The 11031-nt window shown below is 35.8% G+C and overlaps 1 protein-coding gene across 11 annotated transcripts; it reads left to right on the top strand.

Moving 5' to 3' along the window:
• Nucleotides 1–5: 5 nt before the first annotated feature.
• LOC143024994 (recQ-mediated genome instability protein 2-like) lies at nt 6–10334 on the top strand. 11 transcript variants are annotated; one of them, XM_076184563.1, is made up of 5 exons: nt 6–155; nt 1398–1536; nt 3185–3282; nt 9970–10051; nt 10153–10334. In XM_076184563.1, exons 2-5 carry the CDS (start codon nt 1464–1466, stop codon nt 10317–10319), a joined length of 420 nt encoding a protein of 139 aa, XP_076040678.1. In that variant the 5' UTR covers nt 6–155; nt 1398–1463; the 3' UTR covers nt 10320–10334. The 11 variants fall into 11 exon arrangements, with proteins under 11 accessions (XP_076040678.1, XP_076040689.1, XP_076040688.1 ...); XM_076184569.1 differs by having other exon boundaries at nt 32–162; XM_076184565.1 differs by having other exon boundaries at nt 33–185.
• The last annotated feature ends 697 nt before the right edge of the window (nt 10335–11031 follow it).

Raw genomic sequence — 11031 nt, 5'->3', positions numbered from 1 at the left:
AAAGAGTATATTGTGTGCCATGTAACTCCTGTGATTTCCAGTTTCGTTTACAAACATTACGGCAGTCGATCTTGCTGAAATAGAAGTCAGCAGCACGAAAGAGTAGAATTTGTAGGATTGTAACTTGGCAGAGAAGACATTCGTCCGAGAGATGGGTGAATTGTAGAATTCACATATTTAGTAAAGTATATTAACCTTACCAGTAAAAACAAAATGGATTTTTAGAAGAAAAATGGATATGGTTAATCATCGTACTGTTCAGATTGCAAGCAGTAAACACTCAAACTTGCTCCGTTTCTTTTTGCAATAACACTTGTATGAAATTTATATATTAACTTGTCGTCCTTATCCTTAACCCCCGCTGGACTCTGATTTTTTTCATTTAAGCTGCTGTCAGGCTATGTTATTTATGTGGTACCTCAATAATGAAGTGGTTAAATACTATACTATCTCAACCCACTCCGTATTGGTATGCGCTTTCTTGTGTTATCAGTGTTACTTGGTTATCTAATTCGCCCTATAACAGTCTAATAGTAATAGAAATAATATTTATACACATAATATAAATTTATGGTCAGTTCTTAATGCTTTTCCTGTAGTGTGAAAGTCACTGCCAATGCATATTTCCATAATAATATAGCTTCCTAACCTACATGCTTGATGGGCATTTGTATTAAAACTCACGAGACTACAGAAATGGAAGTTGTATATAAACCAGTAGGAATTTTATATGGAAATTTACATTTTTCATTGAGAGGCTTTGAGGGGGTAGGCATTTGGGAAATTATCTATTCTGAGGTACATCCTGTTAATGGATGGTTTAGACAGTAATGGATGTGTGGAACTGGTGTTCATTTTAAAGCAAAAAAGTGAAAAGTGTGCAGACAAGAGAAATTGATGTAGGTATTCACAGTCGTGGAAAAAGCATATGTCAGAGTGAACAAGAGAGTGATATGAACAGTTGCAGAGTTGTTTAGAGCTAGAGGAAGCCAGGCATGACTGGATGATAGACAACTAAGTACATGCAAATGAAACTGTTCAGGTAGTAGAGGTGAGACAGAGGAGATTGGTGAGGGAATTTAGTAAAAAATTACTGGAGGAGAAAGCTGAAAGTATATAAATCATAGGTTAAGGTATTGGTGGTATCCAAAAGTGGAGAGCACAAGGTTGGTATATGATAGCATAGGATGATAGGGGGAAGACAAAGCACATAGGAAGTCCTAGATGTCTGCAAACTGATGTATGTGAAGGAGGACAACTGAAGGAAAAACTGTTGTAAGAGTAAGGGAGGGGAGAGGGTAAGAGGGAGGTTAAATATTTGTTGAATTTAAGTTTCATGTAATTTTTATGTATTTATTGTTTTTTTTTTATTATTTATTAATTTCTTTTTTCTTCAGGGAAGTGGAATGTTTAGATAGTCTTCTGCATCGTATACAAGAGATTTTGAAGAGTTTGCTGTGATAATGGGAGGAAGTATATTTGATCAGCCTGCACGTAAATTGCATATAGCTGATATCCACAAGCTAGAAATTACAAGTACTGTATTGTGTACCTCTTTTATCCATTAATATAGATTGCTTATATCTATCTACATATCAATGGATTCTTTCCCCTTATAAGGGAAGTAGCTAGTCAAGGCATGCATCAATTCCTGCTCACTCCACTCCCTTCCACCATCCATTGTCTTTTTCTTATATTAGTTCATTATGGATGAAGGGTCATCACTGTCTCCTGCCCACTGCCTGGGTCAGAAGCAATACAGAAAGACACAGAACATCCACAACAAGGCTGCCTTTGGGTTGCTTCAAAATATCATTCATACACAACCATTCTCCATTCACAGCCATCCCCTGCCTTCTCCCTTCTCTGCTCAACAGATATTCCCCTCATGCTCAAAACCCCTTTCACTCTTAAATTCACACCATTGATCTCTGGTTTCCACACTGTTTATGTAATAATTTGTAATCAGTCTTGAATAAAATACTATTACCAAAACAGCAATGAAATATAAATAAGCACTTCTCCAAAATAAATTTGAAATATGGCACCAGAAAACAAAAATGTAACATAAAAGATAGGCAAAATAGTCAGACACAAGCTGGCTCACTCTTCAAGAAAAGAAATTCACACAAAGAGGGTATAGACAAGATATCAAACTGAAACATCTGGGCCTGTTACAGTAAAAACCCTGATATATATTTTCAGCCATTCCTTATTGCACACTGATATCATAACAGTCTGGAAAAGAGCACATATAAACACCATCCTCAAACCAAAAATCACCAAAGAATCCATCATCCCACAGAGCAATCATTTTCCTTTCTCCCATAACCAGACTGTTGGAAAGATTGATCCTAGAGAGAATTAGAACTCGTATACTAACCACCAAATCAGTATGGATTCAAAGAAAACCATTCAACCAGTACAATGCTTACAAACCTTATTCAATAAGTACTAGAGGGATTCAACAAGAAAGTACCATCTGACAGAACAGTAATGGTGGCAATAAACTGTTTTTGACGCTGGATATAATGACAATTGTTTTCCTTTTTTTTTTTTAAATTTTCCAGTTATCCTTAATATTTTGAAATATGGATATAATTTATTTTTAAATGTAGAGGTGCTGTGTCCTCCTCCATTGCCTCTGATCCAAGCAGTGGGTAGGGGATGGATAATAATCCATTATCCACAATAGGCTAAGATAGAAGGGAGAACAAAATTATTTTTTGATGAGCGAGTGCTTTGACTTTGCCACCTCCTTATAAGTGGAGGAGGGGTTTGTGTCTTTTGGGATATGTATGTATAGATGTAATATTGGAGTTAAAAAAAAATCCCTGAATTATTGTCCAATACAACTGTTCTTTTTAACATAAATATAAGTGTGCATTGTCATTGCATTTACTTTGGTTGACAGACTACTGTACTTTTCAGGGTTCATTTTTTTAATTGGTTGCTACTTTTATATAATGCTGATACTTACATTTGTAGTTTCCCCTTTCACTCTTGCAGTTTTTATGATAAATGTCATTGATTTCCTTGATAGTTTCACACTGTTATGTTTTTACATTTCCTCATGTCCTGAAACAGAAAAAAGTAATCTCATGGCTACTTGGAAAAATGAGGTAGTACCTCTTACTTATTCTGATATCTCTGAAAGTAGACTATCATTACATTATATTTCTAGGTAGTGGTCCTCAGTATGTGGAAGGGAACACAAAATTCACCGCTCACCTTGTATGGCTCCAGGGAGAAGTTTTTGACATAGCAGTCGACAGGGATTCGGTAAAATATGAATCTAGACACTTTGTATACTGTATTTACTTAGTTGTATTTTACAGGACAAGAGCTATGCTCGTAATGACCCATTTTCGTATTTCTCCGCATCCAGTTTATTCTTAAAATCGTGTATAGTTTTGGCATTTACTGTTTCTCCATTTAGTTTGTTCCAGACATCAATCACTCTATGTAGGAAGCTATTCTTTTTCAGGTCTCTTCTATAAGTGAACTTCTTTAGTTTCTTTTCATGTCCTCTTGTTTCTCTTCTGTCCCACTTTAATAAGTCATCTCTATCAAGAATTTCCATCCCTTTCATAATTCTGTAAATGGTCAATAAATCACCTCTTTCTCTTCTCTCTTCCAGTGTTCACAGATGTAATTTCTGCAATCTTTGTTCATATGTCAGATTTGACAGTGTAGGTGCCATTTTTGTTGCTGCTCTTTGGATTCTTTCTAATTTTCTTATGTTCTTCTTTGTGCTGGGTGCCCACAATGTTGCAGGATATTCTAGTTTAGGTCTTATCAGTGTAACCCCTATTTTTTTAACCATCTCCTCATCTATGTAGTCAAAGGCCACTTTCATTGATCTTAGTAGGTTAAAGGTCTCTCCAAATAATTTATTGACATGTTTATCAGGTGTCAAGTCACTTGAGATGATTACTCCCAGGTCCCTTTCTGAATGGACTTTTTTGACTTCTTTGTTTCCAATATTATATTGACCCGATACTCTATTTTTGCTTTTTCCAAAATCTATTATGTAACAGTTCTTGATGTTGAAGTTCATCTCACATTTCTGACTCCATTCCCATATTTTGTCCAAGTCTTCTTGTAGCGATCTACAATCGTCTTCCGTTTTTACTTGAGTGATTTGGCATCGTCAGCAAAGAAGTTCATGGAACAACTTACTCCCTCATCCATATCATTTATATATATGACAAACATTAAAGGAGCCAATACAGAGCCTTGCGGGATGCCACTTTTCACATCTTCCCAGTTCAAATTTTTGTCTCTAAGTACCACTCTCATTTTTCTTCCAATTAAGAAATCCTTCATCCAATCCAGCAGTTTACCTTGTATTCCTCCTATTTTTTAAATTTTTCTTGTTAATTTTTTATGTGGTATCTTATGGAATGCCTTCTGCAAATCCAAGGTGGCACAATCTACCCAACCATCTCTTTCTTGTATTATCTCAATTAATCTTGAGTAAAAGCAAATTAGGTTTGTGGCACATGATCTTTCACTTCTAAAGCCAAATTGTTTAGGGTTTACTATTTTATTTTCTTCCAAGTGTTTGGTCCGTTTATTTCTGATGACTTTTTCACATATTTTTGCTACTGTGCTTGTAAGGGATACTGGTCTGAAATTTGTAGGATCTTCCCTATTTCCTCCTTTATATATCGGTACTATGTTTGCATCTTTCCAATCTTGTGGTACCTTTCCTTCTTTGAGTGAGGAGTCTATTATCTTGTATAGTTTGTCTGTCAGTTCGTCTATACACTCTTTCAGTATCCAGTTTGCAATTCTGTCTGGTCCATGCAATTTCCTGACATCTAGTTTTTTATTTTATTTCATCTCTTATTTCTTTTTGTGTTACCTTTATTTCTTTAACTTTGGGTGATCTTTCTTGTTTTCTATCTTACCAAAATTTGGAGCTCTCAATTGTAAAAACTGACCTGAAATGTCTGATCATGACTTCTGCCATTTCTGTGTCATCTATATATTCTTTATCTCCACACACTTTCACTATTTCATGTTTATCCTTTAGTTTTTCATTTATATATCCTTACATTTATCTATAATATCATTTTCATAATTTCTATTTTCTTTAATGAGTATATTCAAATATTCATTCCTAAGTTTTATATATGTTTGCCATTTGGATGTTTTTTGTCTTTTTCTCCATCTTTTCCAGGCTTTGTCTCTTCTGTCTCTAGCCCCAGTGCACCTTTTGTTATACCAATACTTTAAATAAATCTCTTTTTGTTTGTTTTTTGGTACATACATCTGTATTTGTCAATTCCTTCCTTGTACTTTTCTTTGAATATGTTCCATTTGTCTTCCATCTTTGTTTCCTCTTTAGAGAATTTGTTTCAGTTAGTGTTTTGGATTTTTTTTCTTAGTTTTTCAAAATCCGTTTTGTTGTACATTAATCTTCCCTCTCTATGCTTATCATTCCTACCTGCATTATTCTGTTCTTTTAATTCAAACTCTATTACCTTTTCAATTTGTGTTTTATACTCCATTTTGTTCACAATATCTGGTTTGGAAGTTAATATTAAGTGTAGTTTTGACGGTTCATCATTGTTTTCCTTAACCCATTGTGTTAGGGTGTATTTGATGGTCATATCTAGTAGGATGTTGCTCCAATGATCTTCTCCCCCTTTTACTATCATTTCTTCGCAGATTATATCCTTTGCATTAAAATTGCCCATGATTACTGTTACCATCCTCTTTCAGTAACTCATTTAGCACATTCATTGTGCCATCCAGTAATTTAGAATGTTTGCTATCCGACCAAGCCTGTGTTTTTGGTGGTACACACACTGCTACAAATTTTCTGCCTTTCATCTTTTTGTTTACAATTTTGATCATAATTAATTCTACATTGCCTTGGCCTTCATTTATCTTTGTCACATTTAGAGCCTTTTTGGTCAATATCATGACACCTCCTCCCTGCTTGTCTGTTCTATTTTTCACCCAGTGGTTGTATAGACCTTGTCCCATTATGCTTGTTGATAGAGTTCCTTTCAGTTTTGTCTCCACAATTCCCATGTCAGGTTTTTCCATTTCTAGATAGTCATTTAGTTCATTGATTCCAGAGATCATGCCATCGATATTTGTGTATGCCTCCTTTAGTTTCATATTATCCTTTCTTTTTTTATTTAAGTTTCCATTTTTTTAATGTACCATTTTTTCAGTCTCAAGTCCAGCACTCTCCAATTTTTTTTTTTTTTTCTGCCTCTGTTCTTTTCTCATTTCTGTCATTGGCTTCAATTCTGAGAGCTTTGTCTTTCTCTTTTTCCTCATCACTCATTTCCTTTTGTATCCACATATGTTTGAATTTCTCGTTTGCCAATTTAACTGCTTTCGATAATATCTCCTCTGCTATCATTTGAGTTCTTAGTTTTATTTGCAGCGGTCTATGTTGTTTGTCTTTTGAATATTTGCCCATCCTGTGGATTTCATAAATTTCTTTATCAAAATTTTGTCCTTCATCCTGTATTTCTTTCAAAATTTCCTTAGCAATTTCCTTTTCCTCCTTTTCTCTCTGGTATCTATACATATCATGTTTTTCCTGGATACCATGGACCACAATGCACTTACCTTTGTCAACTGTATCTCTCACCCAATTTTCCTTTTCCTTTAATAATTTTCATAACTTTTTTTTTTTTTTTCCTCCATCTGTTTTTGTAATATTTCACTAAAGGATATATTTTTATTTTCCTGTTCTTGTTTCCATTGATTTTTTATTTCAGTGAGGTCTATTTCTTTGATTGGCTCTTCCACCTTTCCGGTCACTACTTGTAATTGTTCTTTGACCTTTTTCAGTTCTTCATTTTTATTTTTGTCCTCATTTTTCAGTCTTTCATTTTCTCTTTTTAGGATTTCAATTTCGCTCTTTAGGTCACCTAATTCTTTAATCGTTTGCTCATTACTCTTATGCAAAGTAATCAATTCTCTAAGTACAGCTCGGTAATCCAATTTTAAATCTATGATTTCTTCCATTAAATCATTTACTTCACAATTTCTTAATGCATTACTATATCTAATACCTCTATCTATATCTAAGCTTTTACCTATTTCACCTGGGTTTCTTTGAAACCCTGAAAAACTGTTATTTTCCCAACATTGGTTTGTCCTTGGTGTGTCTGTCAAAGAATGTTTTTTGGGGATGACACCTCTCAGACTTTCCACTAAACTTACATCTAGTCCTCTCCTTGTTGATTTATTTGTTATTCTTCTTTCTTTTTTTCCATTATGCCAAAACTATACCCATTTCAAGAACTGGATTACTTTAACCGGCCACTCGAGTACCTTAGCTTACTCATCGCGTACAATAACAACAATACGTTTCCTTCATTTTCCTTCTTATTTCTTGAATATTCTATCTATCCATATACTAAGGGCTTTTTCCCACATATAAGGGAGGTAGCCAAGTCAAAAGGCATGTACCAACTCCTACCCATTCCACTCCCATCCACCACCCTTCGCTCCCTCTCATCTTAGCTCCTCACGGATGAAGGAGTCATCCCTGTTTCCCGCCCACTGCCTGAATGTTAACTTGATTATAATAATATCTTTTAAGTAAAATTACCTCACATTTGCCATAAAATATGTAGAATATTAGGGGTGTGCCGATTCCATTTTTTTGCCAATGCCGATCCCAATGCTGATTCCTATTTACCATTAATTGCCAATGCCAATACCGATGCTGAGTCCTATTCACTCTTAGTTGCCGATGCCAATGCTGATTCTACTTTATATAATTACGGTATATCAGTTTTGATATAAAGTAATTGAACTATGGTTTTTACTTGCTTTATAATCTATGTAGATTTTTACACGACAGAGTGGGCTACTTTTGAACTATTTTATTATGTATCTATTTTTTATTATGTACTTATTTCAATGAAAAATTCTTGTTTACAAATATTTCTAAACTAGCATCACTAAGTATAATTAATTAGTGGTTTTATTCTATAAGCCACTTGTACAAATCCCTAAAACAATACATAAATGCATAAAACAAAAAAAAATTAAATAATACTTTTTATTATGTTGTTGTTGATGAACAACAACTTATTAGACAAAACAAATCTTAATATAATCTTTAAAAATGCTAATAAAATACATGTGATAGTATTTATAAGGATACATACATACATATACCAAGGCTTTTTCCCCCTTCCAAGGGAGGTAGCCAAAAAGGGAAAGGCATAAAAACACTCCCACCCATTTCATCCCCAAATACACTCCACACCCCTCCCACCCTTCCTCTCATCTGAGCACCTCCTGGATGACAGGTCATCCCTGCACCCCGCCCACCGCCCTGGGTCAGAAGCAGTGTCGCAAGACACAGTACATCCACAGCAAGGCCGCTTCATTTAATCGGCGACCCCCCCTCTCCGTCCCCCTTTGCATATAAGGAGAGGACGGGGAGAAATCCCTTCGGGCTGCGTCAAAATTTACTCACACATACTACCCCCCACCCCCCCGCCCATTCCTCCTCATGCAGTCACAACATCATCCATATACAACCATTCTCCACTCACCTCTGTCTTCCGTCCTCTCCCTTCCTTCCTCAACAGACATTCCCCTCTTCCCCAAAGCCCCCTTCACCCCATCCATCCACCTCATCCTAGGATGTCCCCTCATGTTCACTCCCTCCACATCTGGCTTCCATACCTCTTTTACTAGTCTTTCTTCACTCATTCTTTCCATGTGTCCAAACCATCCTAATATTCTTTCATCAACCCTCTCTCCCAAATCCTTTTTCACCCCTGTTCTCCTCCTCACCTCCTCATTTCTCACTCTATCTAGCCTAGTAACCCCCGCCATACTTCTCAGACACCTCATCTCAAACACATTCAAACTCCTTCTCTCTTCTTCTCTTATGTTCCACGTTTCTGCCCCATACAGTGCTGTTGGCACAATCACTCCTTCATACAGTCTCCTCTTCGCATCCATTCCCAAATGTCTATTTCTCATTACACTCTTTAAACCACCAAGGCATTTACTCGCTTCTCTCAATCTACATTCTACCTCCACCTTCACTCCACCTTTTCCTGCTTATAAAGATGCCAGATGTTTTTAATTTAGCAATTTTTAAGTCTAAAGTCTACTTACACAAATTGTATTTTTGAATAACAGAACTAAGTCAAAATGCATAAAGATGTATTGTTATACATTTACTTATCAAAATACTAAAAAAATCTCTATAAATGATTTGTTTGGCAATAAATGGCTGCGGAGTAAGTAGGAGTAAATCTGTCTGCCCATTTTTTGCTGAAATAAGCAGATAAAATCAACCGAGTCCACAGATGCCCAAATGATTTACTTCCACATTACTCTAGCTTAATTTCTTTCATAGAAACTTTGCTGTTTCAAAAATATATATATATTATTTTTAGTTTAATTTTATATGAGAAATACAAAAATAAAATTAAAAATTATATAATTTGCTCTAACATTTAATCTGACTTATGCTGTTATTTTAAAAGCATTGGCATCAGCAAAATATTTCTGATGCCAATGCTGAATCCCATATTAAAAAAAAAACTGGCGATGCTCGCCAATGCCGATTATTTGGCACACCCCTATAGAATATGTTACCTACATAAAGGGGTTCACTTTTAAGTGAACCCCTTTATGAAGGTAGTGGAATATAAAGGAAATGAAATGGGTGGGGGTGGTTTCTATGCCTTTTTCTTTTTGGCTACCCTGTGTAGGGGGAAAAAGCCTTTGGTATATGTATGTATGTATAAAGGGGTTAGCTGAATTAGCCCAAACTTCTTCAATACAGCTATGATAGTAGACCATCACCTCTTTCTTCCACCATTCATTACTTTTCCTAATGTTCCCACCCGTTTTCCTCATGCCACATATAATTTTTGTATAATGAAATACTTCTGTCTACAGTAAGAGATTAATAGATATATACAAATGAATATCATCACATATTCTTTTGTGCAGTTAGTTCTGAGTGAGGATGGACACAAATTTACAATTTCCAAATGTCAGAGCATACCAGGAGGTAATGCTTGGCTTGCTAGAGGTAAGTAGTTACACAAATCTCAAAATTGTTTTTAACACATCATTATAATTGACTAACTTTAAGTTAAATAATTAATCCATAATCGTTATGAATGCTTACAGGCCAGTATGTGATGGTAATTGGAGAAGTTGGTCAAGCAAGTGGCAGTAAAGTAGTGAAAGCCATGAAAATGGCTGATCTCACAAACAATCCCATTCACAGTCAGTCATGGCCTTATGAAGTCCAGGAACTTAAAAATATAATTGTAGAAAGCCAGTCTGATAAATAAAGCTTATTTTTTGTATTCATGCAGTGTTTTTTTACACATGTCTCTGAAAGTAAGTTCATAATTGTCTTTATACATGGAAAATAAAGATATTCCCCCAGGTATCTCATACCTAGGGCAGTGGACAAGGTGCAGGGATGACCCGTCATCCAGGAGGTGCTAAGATAAAAGGAAGGGTGGAGGGGAGTGGAGTGTATTTAGGTATGGAATGGGTGGGAGTGATTTTATGCCTTTTTCTTTTTTGGCTACCTCCCTTGAAAGGGGGAAAAAGCCTTGGTATATGTATGTATGTATTTCATACCTGTCATGAATCTCATTTCTAGGTCCTGCAACTTTCTTCACCTCATCTCTCTATGAAGAATAGGATATTTGGATATCAAGGCAAGACCCTGGGACTGAATATTTAGAAAAGAAAGATCAACTGCTGCCCCAGTAAGGGGTACCCCCCAATTTCTCCTTCCACCTGGGGGTTGCCAAATGTGATGTGATTGAGAGTGACAGTATACTCAGTCTCTATCAGTCTTTTCTCCCACTTGCAATAACTTCATTCTTCCAATAAGTATTTAAAAGTCCTCCACTGATGGTGGGGGCAGAGGAGCTTTGTCTCTGGAAGTCCATTGCATCCCCACATAATGGGCAGTGTAAACCCAGTGGTCATCCTGTGGAAGGATTAAGGGGTAACACAGTTTTGTAACAACCTAGACAAGTGAGCAGC

Source organism: Oratosquilla oratoria, chromosome 4 (genome assembly GCF_046742065.1).
Source record: "Oratosquilla oratoria isolate Oo_2021 chromosome 4, ASM4674206v1, whole genome shotgun sequence".
In the NCBI taxonomy this organism is placed as follows: Eukaryota; Metazoa; Arthropoda; class Malacostraca; order Stomatopoda; family Squillidae; genus Oratosquilla; species Oratosquilla oratoria.
This window is presented reverse-complemented; position numbering and strand designations above follow the sequence as displayed.